General features: G+C 54.0%; 1 protein-coding gene across 11 annotated transcripts in view; it reads left to right on the top strand.

Moving 5' to 3' along the window:
• The window catches only part of LOC140726062 (dynactin subunit 1-like), a 225,943-nt gene that overhangs the window by 5,648 nt on the left and 195,274 nt on the right, over positions 1–25,021 (top strand). For 6 of the 11 annotated variants that reach the window (XM_073041980.1, XM_073041981.1, XM_073041978.1 and 3 more), the window contains exon 1: positions 22,994–23,342. The exons of 1 other annotated variant lie outside the window; for it this stretch is intronic. In XM_073041980.1, coding sequence (XP_072898081.1) covers positions 23,271–23,342 — 72 coding nt within the window. In that variant the 5' untranslated portion in view covers positions 22,994–23,270. Of the gene's footprint in view, positions 1–18,501; positions 18,579–22,992; positions 23,343–25,021 lie in introns of those variants that run through there. 4 more of the 11 variants (XM_073041983.1, XM_073041984.1, XM_073041988.1 and 1 more) reach the window with 3 other exon arrangements.

Here is a 25,021-nt window from a genome sequence, read left to right as displayed (position 1 = left end):
TCCCCCGTCCCACTGACATTCCCTGTCTCCCCCGTCCCACTGACATTCCCTGTCTCCCCCATCCCACTGACAGTCCGTCCCCCCTTCCCACTGACATTCCCTGTCTATCCCCATCTCACTGACATTCCCTGTCTATCCCCATCTCACTGACATTCCCTGTCTCCCAAATCCCACTGACATTCCCTGTCTCCCCCCATCCCACTGACATTCCCTGTCTCCCCATCACACTGACATTCCCTGTCTCCCTGTCCCACTGACATTCCCTGTCTCCCCCATCCCACTGACATTCCCTGTCTCCCCTGTCCCACTGACATTCCCTGTCTCCCCCGTCCCACTGACATTTCCTGTCTCCCCCGTCCCACTGACATTCCCTGTCACCCCCGTCCCACTGACATTCCCTGTCTCCCCCATCCCACTGACAGTCCGTCCCCCCTTCCCACTGACATTCCCTGTCTATCCCCATCTCACTGACATTCCCTGTCTATCCCCATCTCACTGACATTCCCTGTCTCCCAAATCCCACTGACATTCCCTGTCTCCCCCCATCCCACTGACATTCCCTGTCTCCCCATCACACTGACATTCCCTGTCTCCCTGTCCCACTGACATTCCCTGTCTCCCCCATCCTAGTGACAGTCTCTGTCTCCCCATCCCACTGACATTCCCTGTCCCCCCATCTCACTGACATTCCGTCTCCTAAATACCACTGACATTCCCTATCTCCCTGTCCCACTAACATTCCCTGTCTCCCCGTCCCAGTGACTTTCCCTTTCTCCCCGTCCCACTGACCTTCCCTGTCTCTCCGTCCCACTGACATTCGCTGTCACCTCCCCATCCCACTGACATTCCGTCTCCCCCCGTCCCACTGACATTCCCTCTCCCCTTGCCACAGACATTCCCTCTCTCCCCATTCCACTGACATTCCCTGTGACCCCCGTCCCACTCCCTGTAACCCCGTCCCACTGACATTCCCCGTAACCCCCGTCCCACTGACATTCCCCGTCACCCCGTCCCAATGACATTCCCCGTCTCCCCATCCCACTGACATTCCCCGTCTCCCCGTCTCACTGACATTCGCTGTCTCCCCTCATCCTATTGACATTCCCTGTCTCCCCTCATCCCACTGACAGTCCATCCCCCCGTCCCACTGACATTCCCTGTCATCTCCCATCCCACTGACATACCCTGTCACCTCCCATCCCACTGACATTCCCTCTCCCCATCCCACTGACATTCGCTGTCACCTCCCATCCCACTGACATTCCCTGTCTCCCCCTGTCCCACTGACATTCCCTGTCTCCCCCTGTCCCACTGACATTACCTGTCTCCCCCTGTCCCACTGACATTCCCTGTCTCCCGTCCCACTGACATTCCCTGTCTCCCCTGTCCCACTGTCATTCCCTGTCTCCCCCATCCCACTGACATACACCGTCTCCCCGTCCCACTGACATTCCCTGTCTCCCCGTCCCAGTGACATTCCCTGTCTCCCCGTCCCAGTGACATTCCCTGTCTCCCCGTCCCACTGACATTCCCTGTCTCCCTATCCCACTGACAACTCCTGTCTCCCCATCTCACTGACAATCCCTGTCTCCCCTCCATCCCACTGACATTCCCTGTCTCCACCTATCACACTGACATTCCCTGTCTCCCCCCATCACTCTGACATTCCCTGTCTCCCCATCACACTGACATTCCCTGTCTCCCCCATCACATTGACATACCCTGTCTCCCCATCCCATTGACATTCCCTGTCTCCCCCCATCCCACTGACATTCCCTGTCTCCCCATCACACTGACATTCCCTGTCTCCCTGTCCCACTGACATTCCCTGTCTCCCCCATCCCACTGACATTCCCTGTCTCCCCTGTCCCACTGACATTCCCTGTCTCCCCCGTCCCACTGACATTTCCTGTCTCCCCCGTCCCACTGACATTCCCTGTCTCCCCCGTCCCACTGACATTCCCTGTCTCCCCCATCCCACTGACAGTCCGTCCCCCCTTCCCACTGACATTCCCTGTCTATCCCCATCTCACTGACATTCCCTGTCTATCCCCATCTCACTGACATTCCCTGTCTCCCAAATCCCACTGACATTCCCTGTCTCCCCCCATCCCACTGACATTCCCTGTCTCCCCATCACACTGACATTCCCTGTCTCCCTGTCCCACTGACATTCCCTGTCTCCCCCATCCTAGTGACAGTCTCTGTCTCCCCATCCCACTGACATTCCCTGTCCCCCCATCTCACTGACATTCCGTCTCCCAAATACCACTGACATTCCCTATCTCCCTGTCCCACTAACATTCCCTGTCTCCCCGTCCCAGTGACTTTCCCTTTCTCCCCGTCCCACTGACCTTCCCTGTCTCTCCGTCCCACTGACATTCGCTGTCACCTCCCCATCCCACTGACATTCCGTCTCCCCCCGTCCCACTGACATTCCCTCTCCCCTTGCCACAGACATTCCCTGTCTCTCCCCATTCCACTGACATTCCCTGTGACCCCCGTCCCACTCCCTGTAACCCCGTCCCACTGACATTCCCCGTAACCCCCGTCCCACTGACATTCCCCGTCACCCCGTCCCAATGACATTCCCCGTCTCCCCATCCCACTGGCATTCCCCGTCTCCCCGTCTCACTGACATTCGCTGTCTCCCCTCATCCTATTGACATTCCCTGTCTCCCCTCATCCCACTGACAGTCCATCCCCCCGTCCCACTGACATTCCCTGTCATCTCCCATCCCACTGACATACCCTGTCACCTCCCATCCCACTGACATTCCCTCTCCCCATCCCACTGACATTCGCTGTCACCTCCCATCCCACTGACATTCCCTGTCTCCCCCTGTCCCACTGACATTCCCTGTCTCCCCCTGTCCCACTGACATTACCTGTCTTCCCCTGTCCCACTGACATTCCCTGTCTCCCGTCCCACTGACATTCCCTGTCTCCCCTGTCCCACTGTCATTCCCTGTCTCCCCCATCCCACTGACATTCCCCGTCACCCCGTCCCAATGACATTCCCCGTCTCCCCATCCCACTGACATTCCCTCTCCCCATCCCACTGACATTCGCTGTCACCTCCCATCCCACTGACATTCCCTGTCTCCCCCTGTCCCACTGACATTCCCTGTCTCCCCCTGTCCCACTGACATTACCTGTCTCCTCCTGTCCCACTGACATTCCCTGTCTCCCGTCCCACTGACATTCCCTGTCTCCCCTGTCCCACTGTCATTCCCTGTCTCCCCTGTCCCACTGTCATTCCCTGTCTCCCCCATCCCACTGACATACCCCGTCTCCCCGTCCCACTGACATTCCCTGTCTCCCCGTCCCAGTGACATTCCCTGTCTCCCCGTCCCAGTGACATTCCCTGTCTCCCCGTCCCACTGACATTCCCTGTCTCCCTATCCCACTGACAACTCCTGTCTCCCCATCTCACTGACAATCCCTGTCTCCCCTCCATCCCACTGACATTCCCTGTCTCCACCTATCACACTGACATTCCCTGTCTCCCCCATCACTCTGACATTCCCTGTCTCCCCATCACACTGACATTCCCTGTCTCCCCATCACACTGACATTCCCTGTCTCCCCATCACACTGACATTCCCTGTCTCCACCTATCACACTGACATTCCCTGTCTCCCCCATCACTCTGACATTCCCTGTCTCCCCATCACACTGACATTCCCTGTCTCCCCCATCACATTGACATACCCTGTCTCCCCATCCCATTGACATTCCCTGTCTCCCCGCCCCACTGATATTCACTGTCTCCCTGTACCACTGACATTCCCTGTCTCCCCCGTCCCATTGACATTCCATCTCCCCGTCTCACTGACATTCCCTGTCTCCCCCGTCCCACTGACATTCCCTGTCTCCCCTCATCCCACTGACATTCCCTGTCTCCCCTCATCCCACTGACAGTCGATCCCCTGTCCCACTGACATTCCCTGTCTCTCCGTCCCACATTCATTCTCTGTCTCCCCTCATCCCACTGACCTTCCCTATCTCCCCATTCCACATACATTCCTTGTCACCCCCATCCCACTGACATTCCCTGTCTCTCCGTCCCACTGACATTCGCTGTCACCTCCCCATCCTACTGACATTCCGTCTCCCCCCCATCATACTGACATACCCTGTCTCCCCTTCCCACAGACATTCCCTGTCTCTCCCCATTCCACTGACATTCCCTGTGACCCCTGTCCCACTGACGATCCCTGTCACCCACGTCCCACTGACATTCCCTGTCTCCCAAATCCCACTGACATTCCCTGTCTCCCCCATCCCACTGACATTCCCTGTCTCCCCATCACACTGACATTCCGTCTCCCCCATCCCACTGACATTCCCTGTCTCCCCATCTCACTAACATTGCCTGTCTCCCCCCCCATCCCACTGACATTCCGTCTCCCCCCCGTCCCACTGACATTCGCTGTCTCCCCCATCCCACTGACATTCCCTGTCTCCCCATCACAATGACATTCGCTGTCTCCCCCATCCCACTGACATTCCCTGTCTCCCCCATCCCACTGACATTCCCTGTCTCCCAAATCCCACTGACATTCCCTGTCACCCCCATCACACTGACATTCCTTGTCTCCCCGTCCCACTGACATTCCGTCTCCCGCATCCCACTGACATTCCCTGTCTCCCCCGTCCCACTGACATTCCCTGTCTCCCCGTCCCACTGATATTCCCTGTCTCCCCGTCCCACTGACATTCCGTCTCCCCGCCCCACTGACATTCCCTGTCTCCCCGTCCCCCTGACATTCCCTGTCTCCCCCGTCCCACTGACATTCCCTGTCTCCCCCGTCCCCCTGACATTCCCTGTCTCCCCATCCCCCTGACATTCCCTGTCTCCCCGTCTCACTGATATTCCCTGTCTCCCCGCCCCACTGATATTCCCTGTCTCCCCCGTCCCATTGACATTCCGTCTCACAGACATTCCCTGTCTCAACTCATCCCACTGACATTCCCTGTCTCCCCATCCCACTGACATTCCCTGTCTCCCCTCATCCCACTGACATTCCCTGTCTCCCCATCCCACTGACATTCCCTGCCTCCCCATTCCACTGACATTCCCTGCCTCCCCATTCCACTGACATTCCCTGTCTCCCCATCACACTGACATTCCCTGTCACCCCCATCCCACTGACATTCCCTGACACCTCCCCATCCCACTGACATTCCGTCTCCCCCTGTCCCACTGACATTCCCTGTCTCCCCTTCCCACAGACATTCCGTCTCTCCCCATTCCACTGGCATTCCCTGTGACCCCCGTCCCACTGACATTCCCCGTGACCCCCGTCCCACTGACATTCCCCGTCTCCCCCGTCCCACTGACATTCCCCGTCACCCCCGTCCCACTGACATTCGCTGTCACCTCCCATCCCACTGACATTCCCTGTCTCTCCCGTCCCACTGAAATTCCCTGTCTCCCCCATCCCACTTACATTCCGTCTCCCCCCGTCCCACTGACATTCGCTGTCACCTCCCCATCCTACTGACATTCCGTCTCCCCCCATCCCACTGACATTCCCTGTCTCCCCCATCACACCGACATACCGTATCCGCTTCCCACTGATATTCCTTGTCTCCCCCATCCCACTGACATTCCCTGTCTCCCCAATCCACTGACATTCCCTGCCTCCCCTCATCCCACTGACATTCCCTGTCTCCCCCATCCCACTGACATTCCCCGTGACCCCCGTCCCACTGACCTTCCCCGTGACCCCCGTCCCACTGACATTCCCCGTGCCCCCGTCCCACTGACATTCCCCGTGACCCCCGTCCCACTGACATTCCCCGTGACCCCCGTCCCACTGACATTCCCCGTGACCCCCGTCCCACTGACATTCCCCGTCTCCCCCGTCCCACTGACATTCCCCGTCTCCCCCGTCCCACTGACATTCCCCGTCTCCCCCTGTCCCACTGATATTCCCCGTGACCCCCGTCCCACTGATATTCCCCGTCTCCCCCCGTCCCACTGACATTCCCTGTCACCCCCGTCCCACTGACATTCCCTGTCTCCCCCATCCCACTGACAGTCCGTCCCCCCTTCCCACTGACATTCCCTGTCTATCCCCATCTCACTGACATTCCCTGTCTATCCCCATCTCACTGACATTCCCTGTCTCCCAAATCCCACTGACATTCCCTGTCTCCCCCCATCCCACTGACATTCCCTGTCTCCCCATCACACTGACATTCCCTGTCTCCCCCATCCTAGTGACAGTCTCTGTCTCCCCATCCCACTGACATTCCCTGTCCCCCCATCTCACTGACATTCCGTCTCCTAAATACCACTGACATTCCCTATCTCCCTGTCCCACTAACATTCCCTGTCTCCCCGTCCCAGTGACTTTCCCTTTCTCCCCGTCCCACTGACCTTCCCTGTCTCTCCGTCCCACTGACATTCGCTGTCACCTCCCCATCCCACTGACATTCCGTCTCCCCCCGTCCCACTGACATTCCCTCTCCCCTTGCCACAGACATTCCCTCTCTCCCCATTCCACTGACATTCCCTGTGACCCCCGTCCCACTCCCTGTAACCCCGTCCCACTGACATTCCCCGTAACCCCCGTCCCACTGACATTCCCCGTCACCCCGTCCCAATGACATTCCCCGTCTCCCCATCCCACTGACATTCCCCGTCTCCCCGTCTCACTGACATTCGCTGTCTCCCCTCATCCTATTGACATTCCCTGTCTCCCCTCATCCCACTGACAGTCCATCCCCCCGTCCCACTGACATTCCCTGTCATCTCCCATCCCACTGACATACCCTGTCACCTCCCATCCCACTGACATTCCCTCTCCCCATCCCACTGACATTCGCTGTCACCTCCGATCCCACTGACATTCCCTGTCTCCCCCTGTCCCACTGACATTCCCTGTCTCCCCCTGTCCCACTGACATTACCTGTCTCCCCCTGTCCCACTGACATTCCCTGTCTCCCGTCCCACTGACATTCCCTGTCTCCCCTGTCCCACTGTCATTCCCTGTCTCCCCCATCCCACTGACATACACCGTCTCCCCGTCCCACTGACATTCCCTGTCTCCCCGTCCCAGTGACATTCCCTGTCTCCCCGTCCCACTGACATTCCCTGTCTCCCTATCCCACTGACAACTCCTGTCTCCCCATCTCACTGACAATCCCTGTCTCCCCTCCATCCCATTGACATTCCCTGTCTCCACCTATCACACTGACATTCCCTGTCTCCCCCCATCACTCTGACATTCCCTGTCTCCCCATCACACTGACATTCCCTGTCTCCCCCATCACATTGACATACCCTGTCTCCCCATCCCATTGACATTCCCTGTCTCCCCCCATCCCACTGACATTCCCTGTCTCCCCATCACACTGACATTCCCTGTCTCCCTGTCCCACTGACATTCCCTGTCTCCCCCATCCCACTGACATTCCCTGTCTCCCCTGTCCCACTGACATTCCCTGTCTCCCCCGTCCCACTGACATTTCCTGTCTCCCCCGTCCCACTGACATTCCCTGTCTCCCCCGTCCCACTGACATTCCCTGTCTCCCCCATCCCACTGACAGTCCGTCCCCCCTTCCCACTGACATTCCCTGTCTATCCCCATCTCACTGACATTCCCTGTCTATCCCCATCTCACTGACATTCCCTGTCTCCCAAATCCCACTGACATTCCCTGTCTCCCCCCATCCCACTGACATTCCCTGTCTCCCCATCACACTGACATTCCCTGTCTCCCTGTCCCACTGACATTCCCTGTCTCCCCCATCCTAGTGACAGTCTCTGTCTCCCCTTCCCACAGACATTCCGTCTCTCCCCATTCCACTGGCATTCCCTGTGACCCCCGTCCCACTGACATTCCCCGTGACCCCCGTCCCACTGACATTCCCCGTCTCCCCCGTCCCACTGACATTCCCCGTCACCCCCGTCCCACTGACATTCGCTGTCACCTCCCATCCCACTGACATTCCCTGTCTCTCCCGTCCCACTGAAATTCCCTGTCTCCCCCATCCCACTTACATTCCGTCTCCCCCCGTCCCACTGACATTTGCTGTCACCTCCCCATCCTACTGACATTCCGTCTCCCCCCATCCCACTGACATTCCCTGTCTCCCCCATCACACCGACATACCGTATCCGCTTCCCACTGATATTCCTTGTCTCCCCCATCCCACTGACATTCCCTGTCTCCCCAATCCACTGACATTCCCTGCCTCCCCTCATCCCACTGACATTCCCTGTCTCCCCCATCCCACTGACATTCCCCGTGACCCCCGTCCCACTGACCTTCCCCGTGACCCCCGTCCCACTGACATTCCCCGTGACCCCCGTCCCACTGACATTCCCCGTGACCCCCGTCCCACTGACATTCCCCGTGACCCCCGTCCCACTGACATTCCCCGTCTCCCCCGTCCCACTGACATTCCCCGTCTCCCCCGTCCCACTGACATTCCCCGTCTCCCCCTGTCCCACTGATATTCCCCGTGACCCCCGTCCCACTGATATTCCCCGTCTCCCCCCGTCCCACTGATATTCCCCGTCTCCCCCCGTCCCACTAACATTCCCTGTCACCCCCGTCTTACTGACATTCCGTCTCCCCCGTCCCACTGACATTCCATGTGACCCCTGTCTCACAGAATTTCCCTGTCTCCCCATCTCACTGACATTCCCTGTCTTCCCCCATCCCACTGACATTCCCTGTCTCCCCCCATCCCACTGACATTCCCTGTCTCCCCCTATCACACTGACATTCCCTGTCTCCCCCTATCACACTGACATTCCCTGACTCCCCATCCTATTGACATTCCCTGTCTTCCAGTCTCACTGATATTCCCTGTCTCCCCGTCCCACTGATATTCCCTGTCTCCCCCGTCCCACTAACATTCCCCGTCACCCCCGTCCCACTGACATTCCCTGTCTCCCCCCGTCCCACTGACATTCCCTGTCTCCCCCCGTCCCACTGACATTCCCCGTCTCCCCCGTCCCACTGACATTCCCCGTCTCCCCCCATCCCACTGACATTCCCCGTCTCCCCCCATCCCACTGACATTCCCTGTCTCCCCCTATCACACTGACATTCCCTGACTCCCCATCCTATTGACATTCCCTGTCTTCCAGTCTCACTGATATTCCCTGTCTCCCCGTCCCACTGATATTCCCTGTCTCCCCCGTCCCACTAACATTCCCCGTCACCCCCGTCCCACTGACATTCCCTGTCTCCCCCCGTCCCACTGACATTCCCTGTCTCCCCCCGTCCCACTGACATTCCCCGTCTCCCCTGTCCCACTGACATTCCCCGTCACCCCCGTCCCACTGACATTCCCTGTCTTCCCATCTCACTGACATTCCCCGTCACCCCCGTCCCACTGACATTCCCTGTCTTCCCATCTCACTGACATTCCCCGTCACCCCCGTCCCACTAACATTCCCTGTCACCCCCCGTCCCACTGACATTCCCCGTCACCCCCGTCCCACTGACATTCCATGTGACCCCTGTCTCACAGAATTTCCCTGTCTCCCCATCTCACTGACATTCCCTTCTCCCCCATCGCACTGACATTCCCTGACTCCCCATCCCATTGACATTCCCTGTCTCCCAGTCTCACTGATATTCCGTCTCCCCGCCCCACTGATATTCTCTGTCTTCCCGTCCCATTGTCATTCCGTCTCACTGACATTCCCTGTCTCAACTCATCCCACTGACATTCCCTGTCTCCCCCCATCCCACTTGAAATTCCCTGTCTCCCCCGTCCCACTGACATTCCCTGTCTCCCCCGTCCCACTGACATTCCCTGTCACCCCCATCCCACTGACATTCCCTGTCTCCCCCATCCCACTGACAATCCCTGTCTCTCCCCATCCCACTGACATTCCGTCTCTCCCCATCCCACTGACATTCCCTGTCTCCCCCATCACACTGACATTCCCTGTCTCCCCCATCACACTAACATTCCGTGACCCCCGTCTCACAGACATTCCCTGTATCCCCCATCCCACTGACAATCCCTGTGACCCCCGTCCCACTGACAATCCCTGTCTCCCCCATCCCACTGACAATCCCTGTCTCCCCATCTCACTGACATTCCCTGTCTCCCAAATCCCACTGATATTCCCTGTCTCCCCCATCACACTGACATTCCCTGTCTCCCCCATCCCATTTACATTCCCTGTCTCCCCCCATCCCACTTACATTCCCTGTCTCCCCCCCATCCCACTGACATTCCTTGTCTCCCGGTCCAACTGACATTCCGTGTCTCCCCCATCCCACTGACATTCCCTGTCTCTCCCCATCCCACTGACATTCCCTGTCTCCCAAATCCCACTGACATTCCCTGTCTCCCCCCATCCCACTGACATTCCCTGTCTCCCCATCACACTGACATTCCCTGTCTCCCCCCATCCCACTGACATTCCTTGTCTCCCGGTCCCACTGACATTCCCTGTCTCCCCCATCCCACTGACATTCCCTGTCTCCCCCATCACACTGACATTCCCTGTCTCCCTGTCCCACTGACAATCCCTGTCTCCCCATCCCACTGACATTCCCTGTCTCCCAAATCCCACTGACAGTCCGTCCCCCCCGTCCCACTGACATTCCCTGTCTCCCCCATCCCACTGACATTCCCTGTCTCCCCAATCCCACTGACAGTCCGTCCCCCCCTCCCACTGACATTCCATGTCTCTCCCCATCCCACTGACATTCCCTGTCTCTCCCCATCCCACTGACATTCCCTGTCTCCCCCATCCCACTGACAATCCCTGTCTCCCCCATCCCACTGACAATCCCTGTCTCTCCCCATCCCACTGACATTCCCTGTCTCTCCCCATCCCACTGACATTCCCTGTCTCCCCATCATACTGACATTCCCTGTCTCCCCCATCACACTGACATTCCGTGACCCCCGTCTCACAGACATTCCCTGTATCCCCCATCCCACTGACAATCCCTGTGACCCCCGTCCCACTGACAATCCCTGTCTCCCCCATCCCACTGACAATCCCTGTCTCCCCATCTCACTGACATTCCCTGTCTCCCAAATCCCACTGATATTCCCTGTCTCCCCCATCACACTGACATTCCCTGTCTCCCCCATCCCACTTACATTCCCTGTCTCCCCCCATCCCACTTACATTCCCTGTCTCCCCCCCATCCCACTGACATTCCTTGTCTCCCGGTCCAACTGACATTCCCTGTCTCCCCCATCCCACTGACATTCCCTGTCTCTCCCCATCCCACTGACATTCCCTGTCTCCCAAATCCCACTGACATTCCCTGTCTCCCCCCATCCCACTGACATTCCCTGTCTCCCCATCCCACTGACATTCCCCGTCTCCCCCGTCTCACTGACAGTCCATCCCCCCCGTCCCACTGACATTCCCTGTCTCCCCTCATCCCACTGACAGTCCATCCCCCCGTCCCACTGACATTCCCTGTCTCCCCCCATCCCACTGACATTCCCTGTCTCCCCCCCATCCCACTGACATTCCCTGACTCCGCTCATCCCACTGACATTCCCTGTCTCCCCATCCCACTGACATTTCCTGTCTCCCCCATCCCACTGACATTCCCTGTCTCTCCCCATCCCACTGACATTCCCTGTCTCCCCATCCCACTGACATTCCCTGTCTCCTCCATCCCACTGACAGTCCGTTCCCCCTTCCCACTGAAATTCCCTGTCTCTCCCCATCCCACTGACATTCCCTGTCTCCCTGTCCCACTGACAATCCCTGTCTCCCCGTCCCACTGACATTCCCTGTCTCCCAAATCCCACTGACATTCCGTCTCCCCCCATCCCACTGACATTCCCTGTCTCCCCATCACACTGACATTCCCTGTCTCCCCGTCCCACTGACATTCCCTGTCTCCCCCATCCCACTGATATCCCGTCTCCCCCGTTTCACTGGCATTCCCTCTCCCCTCATCCCACTGACATTCCCTCTCCCCTCATCCCACTGACATTCCCTGTCTCCCCATATCCCACTGACATTCCCTGTGACCTCCGACTCACTGACATTCCCTGTCTCCCACGTCCCACTGACGTTCCTTGTCTCCCCCGTCCCACTGACATTCCGTCTCTCCCCGTCTTACTGACATTCCCTGTCTCCCTGTCTCACTGACGTTCCCCGTCACCCTCCCCCGATCCCAGAGATATTCCCAGTCCTCCTCCATCATCCTCATTTTCCCAGTCCTCTCCCATCCCTATGACTACCCCTTTTCCCCCCATTCCATTGATATCCTCTGTTTACCCCCATCCCACGGACATTGCACGTCTCGCCAAGCCTTTCCACAATTCTCTGTCCTGGTGCTCCATCCACCTGACGTCGGTATCAGTGATCCGGGTTTTCTGTTGGCATGGAGATTGTGTCTGCCGCTGCGGTTGCTGCAGGATTGGGCTGTCTATGTTGGGTGTGCTGCTGCACCGCAGGGTCCTAATGCCCACATGATAATGCTGCAGTGTTTCACGCTTTGTGCATCTCTGTTATTCCCTGAGAGGGGCTTCAGCAAGCTTACTCAGAGATCGTCAAGAACAATGTAACAATTCCAGTCCACATCTTCCCACCCAGCTCCCTCTGAATGCTGCACTCCTGTTCCAGTGCCCGGTGCTGTGTTCAGCTCCTGTTTCCAGTGCCCGGTGCTGTGTTCAGCTCCTGTTTCCAGTGCCCGGTGCTGTGTTCAGCTCCTGTTTCCAGTGCTCGGTGCTGTGCTCAGCTCCTGTTTCCAGTGCCTGGTGCTGTGTTCAGCTTCTGTTTCCAGTGCTTGGTGCTGTGTTCAGCTCCTGTTTCCAGTGCCCGGTGCTGTGTTCAGCTCCTGTTTCCAGTGCCCGGTGCTGTGTTCAGCTCCTGTTTCCAGTGCCCGGTGCTGTGTTCAGCTCCTGTTTCCAGTGCCCGGTGCTGTGTTCAGCTCCTGTTTCCAGTGCCCGGTGCTGTGTTCAGCTCCTGTTTCCAGTGCCCGGTGCTGTCTGTCTGTACCTGTTTCTGGTGCCTGATGTTGAGTGGCTTGTTCTGGATCCTGTGCATTGTGCACTCGGACTTCCTGTGTGTGTTGCATTCACCAACCACGCCCTGCGTGGAAACAGTCTTTCCCTTCACTATTTGCCTTCTCTGAGTCTGGTTTGGTTCCCTCCACCACTTCTCTATTTCCCATTCATTCCCTCCATGAAGAAGAGGTCACTGTGGAACTGAGAACTAGACTTGTTTTTTTTTTAAATATGGCCTTGAATAATGGTTTGGACAGGGTCTCACAGTGTGGGTGGTCCATGAGATAAAAGCACAGTGTGGGTGGTCCATGAGAGGGTCTCACAGTGTGGGTGGTCCATGAGATGGTCTCACAGTGTGGGTGGTCCATGAGAGGGTCCCACAGTGTGGGTGGTCCATGAGATGGTCTCACAGTGTGGGTGGTCCATGAGATATGTGGGTGGTCCATGAGAGGGTCTCACAGTGTGGGTGGTCCATGAGATAAAACCATAGTGTGGGTAGTCCATGAGAGGGTCTCACAGTGTGGGTGGTCCATGAGATAAGACCACAGTGTGGGTGGTCCATGAGATAAAACCACAGTGTGGGTGGTCCATGAGAGGGTCTCACAGTGTGGGTGGTCCATGAGATGGTCTCACAGTGTGGGTGGTCCATGAGATAAAACCACATTGATTCAGGATTGTGTTGGCGAATTGACTTGGTAATGGGAGGTGTGACTAGTTGCTGGATGCAATGCTTTTCTGACTGTGGTCAGTCGGGATTGGAGCTGTACATGAGAATGGGAGCAGTCTGATTAGTAAGTTTGTTGACAACATAACGGTGAAGATGGGGGCTGTGGGATGTACATTAGCAGAGATTGAGCAATGGCAGATGCAATTCAGTCCAGACAAGTGTCAAAGTTCACAGTAAATTTATTATCAAAGTACTTACATGTCACCATCAACAGCCCCGTTTCATTTTCCTGTGGGCAATCACAGGGAATACAGAGAAATCCAAAATCAAATTAATAATAATATATAAGTAATAGACCAGTGAGTCTTACCTCAGTGGTTGTTAAGTTGATGGAGAAGAACCTGAGAGGCAGGATTTATGAACAGTTGGAGAGGCATAATATAACTAGGAATAGTCAGCATGGCTTTGTCAAGGACAGATCATGCCTTATGAGCTTGATTGAGGATATGACTAAACACATTGATGAAGGTAGAGCAGTAGATGTAGTGTATATGGATTTCAGCAAGGCATTTGATAAGGTACCCCATGCAAGGCTTATTGAGAAAATAAGGAGGCATGGGATCCAAGGGGACATTGCTTTGTGGCTCCAGAATTGGCTTGCCCACAGAAGGCAAAGAATGGTTGTAGACGGGTCATATTCTGCATGGAGGTCGGTGACCAGTGGTGTGCCTCAGGGATCTGTTCTGGGACCCTTACTCTTTGTGATTTTTATGAATGACTTGGATGTGGAAGTGGAGGGATGGGTTAGTAAATTTGCTGATGACTCAAAGGTTGGGGGTGTTGTGGATAGTGTGGAGGGCTGTCAGAGGTTACAGCGGGACATTGATAGGATGCAAAACTGGGCTGAGAAGTGGCAGATGGAGTTCAACCCAGATAAATGTGAGTTGGTTCATTCTGGTAGGTCAAATATGATGGTAGAATATAGTATTAATGGTAAGACTCTTAGCAGTGTGGAGGATCAGAGGGATCTTGGGGTCCAAGTCCATAGGACACTCAAAGCAGCTGCGCAGGTTGACTCTGTGGTTAAGAAGGCATGTGGTGTATTGGCCTTCATCAATTGTGGGATTGAGTTTAGGAACTGAGAGGTAATGTTACAGCTATAAAGGACCCTGGTCAGACCCCACTTGGAGTACTGTGCTCAGTTCTGGTTGCCTCACTACAGGAAGGACATGGAAACCATAGAAAGGGTGCAGAGGAGATTTCCAAGGATGTTGCCTGGTTTGGGGAGCATGCCTTATGAGATTAGGTTGAGTGAACTCAGACTTTTCTCCTTGGAGCGACAGAGGATGAGAGGTGACCTGGTAGAGGTGTATAAGATGTTGAGAGGCATTGATCATGTGGATAGTCAGAGGCTTTTTCCCAGGGCTGAAATAGCTAGCACTAGAGGGCACAGTTTTAAGGTGCTTGGAAGTAGGTACAGAGGAGATGTCAAGGGTAAGTTATTTACGGGAGAGTGGTGAGTGCGTGGAATGGGCTGCTGACGAGGGAGGTGGAAGTGGAAACGATAGGGTCTTTTAAGAAACTCCTGGATGGCTACATGGAGCTTAGAAAAATAAAGGGCTAAGGGTAACCCGAGGTAATTTCTAAGGTAAGAACATGTTCAGCACAGCTTTGTGGGCTGTATTGTGCTGTAGGTTTGCTATGTTTATAGATGTGGAGAACATGAGATGAAGTATCCTTGGAAGTGAGATTTGGGAACATTTCAGAAATGGGGTGAGTCACGTTATCCCCTCTGGTTTAGGAGCCTGATGGTTGAGGGGTAATAACTGTTTCTGAACCTGGTGGTGTGGGTACCGAGTACTGCTTCCTGATGGCAGCAGCGAGAAGAGAACATGGCCTGGATAGTGGGCGGGCTCTGATGCTGGATTCTGTTTTCCTGCAACAGCACTCCATGTAAATGTGGACCTTACCTCTGATGGACTGGAGTGTGTGCACCACTTCCTGTAGGCTTTTCATTGGTGTTTCCATATCAGGCTATGATACAACTAGTCAGTACAGTCTACGGCACATCTATAGAGTTTGTCAGAGTTTTACATCCATGCTGAATCTTCACAAAATCCCCGTCAATTGGAGGTACTCCCGTGCTTTCTTCATAATTGCACAAATGCTGGACCAAGGAGAGATCCTGTCAAGTAATAACACCAAGGAATTTAACATTGTTGACCCTGTCCACCTCTGATCCCCCAATGAGGACTGGCTCATGGACCTCTGATTTCTCCATCTTGAAGTCAGTAATGAACTCCTTGGTTTTGCTGACATTGTGAGAGGTGGTTGTTACAACATCACTCAGCTAGATTTTCACTATCCCTCCTATGTGACGTTTAATGTGAATAAGTGTGAGAGTAAGGAGTAAGTACTTTGGGAGTAAGAACAGGAAGGCAGATTATTATCTGAACGGTGTAGAGTTAGGTAAGGGAGAAATACAAAGAGATCTAGGAGTACTTGTTCATCAGTCACTGAAGGTGAATGAGCAAGTGCAGCAGGCGGTGAAGAAGGCTAATGGAATGTTGGCCTTTATTACAAAGGGAATTGAGTACAAGAGCAAGGAAATCCTCTTGCATTTGTACAGGCCCCTGGTGAAACTACACCTGGAGTATTGTGTACAGTTTTGCTCTCCAGGGTTAAGGAAGGACATCCTGGCTGTAGAGGAAGTGCAGCGTAGATTCACGAGGTTAATTCCTGGGATGTCCGGACTGTCTTATGCAGAGAGGTTAGAGAGACTGGGCTTGTACATGTTGGAATTAAGGAGATTGAGAGGGGATCTGATTGCAACATATAAGATTATTAAGGGATTGGACAAGATAGAGGCAGGAACTATGTTCCAGATGCTGGGAGAGTCCAGTACCAGAGGGCATGGTTTGAGAATAAGGGGTAGGTCATTTAGGACAGAGTTAAGGAAAAACTTCTTCTCCCAGAGAGTTGTGGGGGTCTGGAATGCACTGCCTCGGAAGGCAGTAGAGGCCAATTCTCTGGATGCTTTCAAGAAGGAACTAGATAGGTATCTTATGGATAGGGGAATCGAGGGATATGGGGACAAGGCAGGAACCGGGTATCGATAGTAGATGATCAGCCATGATCTCAGAATGGCGGTGCAGGCTTGAAGGGCTGAATGGTCTACTTCTGTACCTATTGTCTATTGTCTATATGGATCAGGTATTGCATCCCTTCATGCCCCAATCAATCAAGATAAGGGAGGGGAAGGTGGGAGATTGGGGCTGAGGGAAAGTTGGATCAGCCATGAAGAAATGGCGGAACAGACAATGGGCCAAATGGTGGAATTCCTCTCCTATTTCTTATGGTTTTATGGGTTATCAGGACCTCTCTTCCTCTCATAGTGAAGATTGGATCCTGTATGCTATTGCACCTCTACAATGGGAACAGGCTCTGCTACCTACCCTGTGTCTGCCTCTGATGATTTTATTTGCCTTGGTATCATGTCACATTTGGGCCTCCTTCACAGTAGTGAAAACACACCCTGCTTCTTTATTTAACTCAAGTGCACATTCTAGAGAATCTTTCCTGTATCCTCTAGCTTTGTCAAATCCTTCCCATGGTGTGACCAGAAATGAACACAGTACTCAGTGGCTCCCAACTCCTCTACTCAGTGTCCTGGCTAATGGAGGCCAGCGTGACATTTAAACCATAAGGCCAAGTTCAATTTCAAGTTTATTTTCATCTGACTGTAAGTAAATACAACCAAATAAAACATCTTTCCTGCAGACAACACACAGCATATGAACTTGACGGAATAATGTACTGTACCCCAAGTTGGACAATAGTCCAAGTAGACAATACCCCAAGTCCCATGGGGGGGCTCTGCCATTCACTGCACAAGTGATGGTTTGACTTCTCCAAGAACCTCAGTTTGCACTTGCCTATGTTAGAAGTTCAAATTCAAGTTTATTGTCATCGGATTGTGCATATATACAACAAATGATACAATGTTCCTCTGGACCACAATACATATATCCCACACAGCACATAAATGAAAATATTACCACAAACAAGTAAAAAAGAATCAAATTCAGACTGCAAGTAGTAGAGTGCAGCACAAGTTGACAGTAAGCTGTACACAGCTTGTTTTCCTAGTGACGAGACCTTATTGGTGGCAGGGTATTCATTAGTCTCACAGACTGGGAGAAGATGATGTTACCCAGTCATAGTCCTGATGCTCTTATACCTCCTTCCTGATGGTAGTGGGCCAGAGACCTATTCCATCTGCCACTCCTTGGGAAATTTGCCACTTGATTAGAGCTGCCAGTGGGTAGGAGCCTGTGACTGTTCTGGCTGGGATGAAGGAAAGCGAGGTAACTAAATCAATGGAGGGGGATAGTTAGAATAGTTTTTCCATCAGGGTGGAGGTATGAGATAGATTATAGTAAGAGAGCACTACAGCACAGAAACAGGCCCTTTGGCCCATCTAGTTTGTGCCAAACTAGTAATGTGCCTAGTTCCATCAACCTGCACTGGGTCCATAGCCCATCCAAACCCCTTCCATCAATGTAGCTATCCAAATTTTTCTTAAATATTGAAATTGAACCACTTCTGCTGGCAGCTCATTCCACACTCTCACCACCCACTGAGTGAAGTTGCCCTCTTGTTCCCCTTAAACATTATACCTTGCATCCTTAGCCCATGGCCTCTAGTTGTAATCCCACCCAACCCAGTGGAAAATGCCTGCTTGCACGTACCCAGTCGAAACCTCTCATAATGTTGTATACCCCTATCAAATCTCAGCTCAATCCTCTACGCTCCAGGGAATAAAGTTTTAACCTATTCAATCTTTCCCTATAACTCAGGTTCTCAAGTCCGGGCAACATCCTTGTAAATTTCCTCTGAATCAATACTTCACAAGGGAGCAAGAAACTTCTACAAGGTAGGCATGCCCTGAAGAGACTGACGATGTTGTCTCTCTTTCAATGCAGTCCAAATGAAGGGTCTTCATTTATGTGCTCTTGTAATGCCCCCCCTTCACCCTTCCCCATTCCCATTTCCCACTCTCACCTTATCACCTCACTCTGGTGCTCTACCCTTTTCTTTCTTCCATGGCCTTCTGTCCTCTCCTATCAGACTGTCCTTTCTCCAGACCTGTATCTCTTTCATCAGTCAACTTCCCAGCGCTTTACTTCACCCCTCCCAGTTTCACCTATCACCTTGTAGTTCTTCCTCCCCTACTCCCAGTTTGTTTAACTGACTCCTCATCGTTTCCCAGTCCTGATGAAGGGTCTTAGCTCAAAAGGTCGTCTGTACTCTTCTCCATAGATGCTGCATGTCCTCCTGAGTTACTTGAGCATTTTGTGTGAGTTGCTTGGATTTCCAGCATCTGCAGATTTTCTCTTTTTAGCAATTGAACGTCACCTACTGTTACGACCTTATTGGCTGATCAATATTTAAGCACCCGTTAATGTGGTCATACTTCTCTCATTACTCAGTTCTATGTATACAGCCTCAGTAAATGAGCCCTGCAGTCTGTTCTGATGACACTACCTGTCCATCTCCCTCTGCGGACGCTGCCTGTCCATCTCCCTCTGTGGACGCTGCCTGTCCATTTCCGTCTGTGGATGCTACCTGTCCATCTCCCTCTGTGGACGCTGCCTGTCCATCTCCCTCTGTGGACACTGCCTGTCCATCTCCCTCTGTGGACGCTGCCTGTCCATCTCCCTCTGTGGACACTGCCTGTCCATCTCCCACTGCGGACGCTGCCTGTCCATTTCCGTCTGTGGACGCTACCTGTCCATCTCCCTCTGTGGACGCTGCCTGTCCATTTCCGTCTGTGGACGCTACCTGTCCATTTCCGTCTGTGGACGCTACCTGTCCATCTCCCACTGCGGACGCTGCCTGTCCATCTCCCTCTGCGGACGCTGCCTGTCCATCTCCCTCTGTGGACGCTGCCTGTCCATCTCCCTCTGTGGACGCTGCCTGTCCATCTCCCTCTGTGGACGCTGCCTGTCCATCTCCGTCTGTGGACGCTACCTGTCCATCTCCCTCTGTGGACGCTGCCTGTCCATCTCCCTCTGTGGACGCTGCCTGTCCATTTCCCTCTGTGGACGCTGCCTGTCCATCTCCCTCTGTGGACGCTGCCTGTCCATCTCCCTCTGTGGACGCTGCCTGTCCATTTCCGTCTGTGGATGCTGCCTGTCCATCTCCGTCTGCGGATGCTGCCTGTCCATCTCCGTCTGTGGACGCTGCCTGTCCATTTCTGTCTGTGGACGCTACCTGTCCATTTCCGTCTGTGGACGCTACCTGTCCATCTCCCACTGCGGACGCTGCCTGTCCATCTCCCTCTGTGGACGCTGCCTGTCCATCTCCCTCTGTGGACGCTGCCTGTCCATCTCCGTCTGCGGACGCTGCCTGTCCATCTCCCTCTGCGGACGCTGCCTGTCCATCTCCCTCTGCGGACGCTGCCTGTCCATCTCCCTCTGCGGACGCTGCCTGTCCATTTCTGTCTGCGGACGCTGCCTGTCCATTTCCCTCTGTGGACGCTGCCTGTCCATTTCCGTCTGTGGACGCTGCCTGTCCATCTCCGTCTGCGGATGCTGCCTGTCCATCTCCCTCTGTGGACGCTGCCTGTCCATTTCCGTCTGTGGACGCTGCCTGTCCATTTCCGTCTGTGGACGCTGCCTGTCCATCTCCCTCTGTGGACGCTGCCTGTCCATCTCCCTCTGTGGACGCTGCCTGTCCATCTCCCTCTGTGGACGCTGCCTGTCCATCTCCCTCTGTGGACGCTGCCTGTCCATTTCCGTCTGTGGACGCTGCCTGTCCATTTCCCTCTGTGGACGCTGCCTGTCCATCTCCCTCTGTGGACGCTGCCTGTCCATCTCCCTCTGTGGACGCTGCCTGTCCATCTCCCTCTGTGGACGCTGCCTGTCCATTTCCGTCTGTGGACGCTGCCTGTCCATTTCCGTCTGTGGACGCTGCCTGTCCATCTCCGTCTGCGGATGCTGCCTGTCCATCTCCGTCTGTGGACGCTGCCTGTCCATTTCTGTCTGTGGACGGTACCTGTCCATTTCCGTCTGTGGACGCTGCCTGTCCATTTCCGTCTGTGGACGCTGCCTGTCCATCTCCGTCTGCGGATGCTGCCTGTCCATCTCCGTCTGTGGACGCTGCCTGTCCATTTCTGTCTGTGGACGGTACCTGTCCATTTCCGTCTGTGGACGCTACCTGTCCATCTCCCACTGCGGACGCTGCCTGTCCAATCTCCCTCTGTGGACGCTGCCTGTCCATCTCCCTCTGTGGACGCTGCCTGTCCATCTCCGTCTGCGGACGCTGCCTGTCCATCTCCCTGCTGTTATTTCGACAGTGTGGTGAGACTTTGAGAAGGGTGCAGAAGAGATTTACCTGGATTGGAGAGAATGTGATATAACGAGATGAACAAACTTTGCTTGTTTTCTCTGTCGCAGTGGAGGCTGAGAGGAGATCTGATTGAGGTTTATAAGAGGCATAGATGGAGTAGATAGACAGTATCTTTCCCCAAAGTAGAAATGTGTAGAACCACAGGCAATACATGTAAGATAAAAGGTGGTAATTTCAGTGGAGATATGATGAGCAAGTTTTTTTACACAGAGAGTGGTGGGTGCCTGGAATGCACAGACAGGTGATTGATTGTGCAGTGTGTGAGTGTGGGGTGATTGTGCAGTGTGTGAGTGTGGGGTGATTGTGCAGTGTGTGAGTGTGGGGTGATTGTGCAGTGTGTGAGTGTGGGGTGATTGTGCAGTGTGTGAGTGTGGGGTGATTGTGCAGTGTGTGAGTGTGGGGTGATTGTGCAGAGTGTGAGTGTGGGGTGATTGATTGTGCGGTGTGTGATTGATTGTGCGGTGTGCGAGTGTGGTGTGATTGTGCGGTCTGCGAGTGTGGTGTGATTGTGCGGTGTGCGAGTGTGGTGTGATTGTGCAGTGTGCGAGTGTGGTGTGATTGTGCGGTCTGCGAGTGTGGTGTGACTGTGCAGTGTGCGAGTGTGGGGTGATTGATTGTGTGGGGTGTGAGTGTGTGATTGATTGTGCGGTGTGCGAGTGTGGTGTGATTGTGCAGTGTGCGAGTGTAGTGTGATTGTGCGGTCTGCGAGTGTGGTGTGATTGTGCAGTGTGCGAGTGTGGTGTGACTGTGCAGTGTGCGAGTGTGGGGAGATTGATTGTGTGGGGTGTGAGTGATTGTGCGGTGTGCGAGTGTGGTGTGATTGTGCAGTGTGCGAGTGTGGGGTGATTGTGCAGTGTGCGAGTGTGGTGTGATTGTGCAGTGTGCGAGTGTGGTGTGATTGTGCAGTGTGCGAGTGTGGTGTGATTGTGCAGAGTGTGAGTGTGGGGTGATTGATTGTGCGGTGTGCGAGTGTGTGATTGATTGCGGTCTGCGAGTGTGGTGTGATTGTGCAGTGTGCAAGTGTGGTGTGATTGTGTGGTCTGCGAGTGTGGTGTGATTGTGCAGTGTGCGAGTGTGGTGTGATTGTGCGGTCTGCGAGTGTGGTGTGACTGCAGTGTGCGAGTGTGGGGTGATTGTGTGGTGTGTTATTGATTGTGCGGTGTGCGAGTGTGGCGTGATTGTGCATTGTGCGAGTGTGGTGTGATTGTGCGGTCTGCGAGTGTGGTGTGACAGTGTGCGAGTGTGGGGTGATTGATTGTGTGGTGTGTGATTGATTGTGCGGTGTGCGAGTGTGGTGTGATTGTGCGGTGTGCGAGTGTGGTGTGATTGTGCAGTGTGCGAGTGTGGTGTGACTGCAGTGTGCGAGTGTGGGGTGATTGATTGTGTGGTGTGTGATTGATTGTGCGGTGTGCGAGTGTGGTGTGATTGTGCAGTGTGCGAGTGTGGTGTGATTGTGCGGTCTGCGAGTGTGGTGTGACTGTGCAGTGTGCGAGTGTGGGGTGATTGATTGTGTGGGGTGTGAGTGTGTGATTGATTGTGCGGTGTGCGAGTGTGGTGTGATTGTGCAGTGTGCGAGTGTGGTGTGATTGTGCGGTCTGCGAGTGTGGTGTGACTGTGCAGTGTGCGAGTGTGGGGTGATTGATTGTGTGGGGTGTGAGTGTGTGATTGATTGTGCGGTGTGCGAGTGTAGTGTGATTGTGCAGTGTGCGAGTGTGGTGTGATTGTGCGGTCTGCGAGTGTGGTGTGATTGTGCAGTGTGCAAGTGTGGTGTGACTGTGCAGTGTGCGAGTGTGGGGAGATTGATTGTGTGGGGTGTGAGTGATTGTGTGGGGTGTGCGCAGCTCGTTGTTCTCACTCTGAATGGACAGTTGTGCGACGCAGACTCTGTGATCCCGTTTTTTTCGTGTGTTCTGGTGAGCGCTAGGACCCAGCGGCCGCACTGACGCAGCATCTGCTGCTTCATCAGCTGCTGGAGTGTGGAGACCGGCAGCGGCAGCGGCAGCGGGGCCGAGTCCGGACACCGGACACTGGACACGGGCAGCGGCAGCGGGGCCGAGTCCGAGTCCGGACACTGGACAAGGGCGGCGGCGGCGGCAGCCGCAGCGGGGCCGAGTACCGCACTTGGTTGCCGGGTACAGCATAGCTGACACGGGCGCCGGGAGTGGGCCGGAATAGTAGACAGCGGATACCGGCAGTTGGGCTGAGCACCTGCGGCATGAGACCGGCCCTGAGCCCGGTGGCGGCCCCAGGCCCAATTTCTCGGGGCGTCAGCAAACGGCAGCAGCGGGTATGAAACTGGGGGTGTGCGGCGGTACTGAGAGAGTCTCCTTGTTGGAGGGGCAGTGAGTGGGGGAGGGCGGTACTGAGGGATCGTCCCTGTGGGGGAGGGAGCGGAGGGAGCACCACTGTGTGCCTGTTGACGCACTTAGACCATAAAGCCGTAAGAAATGGAAGCAGAATTAGGCTATTTGGCCCATCGAGTCTGCTCTGCCACTTCATCTTGGCTGATCCAATTTTCCTCTCAACCCCAATCTCCTGCCTTCTCCCCCTAACTCTTCATGTCTTGACCAATCTGTCAAGTTTTCCTTCAATATGCAGAAAGACTTGGCCTCCATGTCTGCCTGTGGCACAGAATTCCACATATTCACCACTCTCTGGCTGAAGTAATTCCTACACACCTCTGTTCTAAAAACATGCACATCTATTCTGACACTGTGTAGTCTGGTCCCACCAAAGGAAACATCCTCTTCACATCCACTCTGTGAAGGGTTTTTCACCATTAGATAGTTTTCAATGAGGTCAATCCTCATTCTTCTGAAAACAAGCTCAGTGCCATCAAACACTCTTCGTATGACAAACCATTCAATCCTAGAATCATTTTTGTGAACCTCCTTTGAACCCTGTCCAGTTTCAGCATATCAAATGAGGCATTTGATAAGGTCCCACGCATGAGGCTGCTAAATAAGATAAAATCTTGTGACATTACAGGAAAGATACTGGCATGGATAGAGGAATGGCTGACAGGCAGGAGGCAGTGAGTGGGAATAAAGGGTCTTTGGTTGACTGCCAGTGACTAGTGGTGTCCCTCAGCGGTCAATACGTTTTCACATTGTCAGTGATTTGTATAATGGAATTGATGGTTTTGTGGCAAAATTTGCAGAAGATACGAAGATACGTGGAGTAGTAAGTAGTGCTGAGGAAGCAACGCGATTGCAGCACGTCTTAGACAAATTGGACGAATCGGCAAAAAAATGGCAAATGGAAGTAAGTGGGAGTGTATGATAATGCATTTTGGTAAAAAGAGCAGTAGTGTGTGGGGGGAAGGTTCAAACATCAGAGGCGCAGAGAGACTTAGGAATTCTCATACAAAACTCCCAGAAGGTTAATTTACAGGTCGAATCTGTGGTAAAGAGGGCAAATGCAATGTTAGCATTTATTTCAGGGGGAATAGAATATAAAAGCAAGGAGATAATGCTGAGCCTTTATAAGACACCAGTCATGCCACACTTTGGAGTATTGTCATCAGTTTGGGCCCAATATCTCAGAAAGGATGTGTTGTCAGTGGAGAGAGTTCAGAGGAGGTTTACAAGGATAATTCTGGGAATGAAGGGGTTAACATACGAGGAGCATTTGGCAGCTTTGGGCCTGTACTCACTGGAATTTAGAATAATGCAGGGGGGATCTCATTGAAACCTATTGAATGTTGAAAGGACTAAATAGGGTGGATGTGGAGAGGATGTTTCCTATGGTGGGGGTATCCAGAACTAGAAGGCACAGCTTCAGAATTAAGAGATGACCTTTTGGAACAGAGGTAAGGAGAAATTTCTTCCGCCAGAGAGTATTGAATCTGTGGAATGCTCTGTCATGGTGGAGGCCAAGTCTGTGGGTATATTTAACGAAGAAGTTGATAGTTTCCTGATCAGTCAGGGCATCAAAGGATATGGTGAATTCCATCATATAGACAAT

Source organism: Hemitrygon akajei, chromosome 4, assembly GCF_048418815.1.
Source record: "Hemitrygon akajei chromosome 4, sHemAka1.3, whole genome shotgun sequence".
NCBI lineage: Eukaryota > Metazoa > Chordata > Chondrichthyes > Myliobatiformes > Dasyatidae > Hemitrygon > Hemitrygon akajei.
This window is presented reverse-complemented; position numbering and strand designations above follow the sequence as displayed.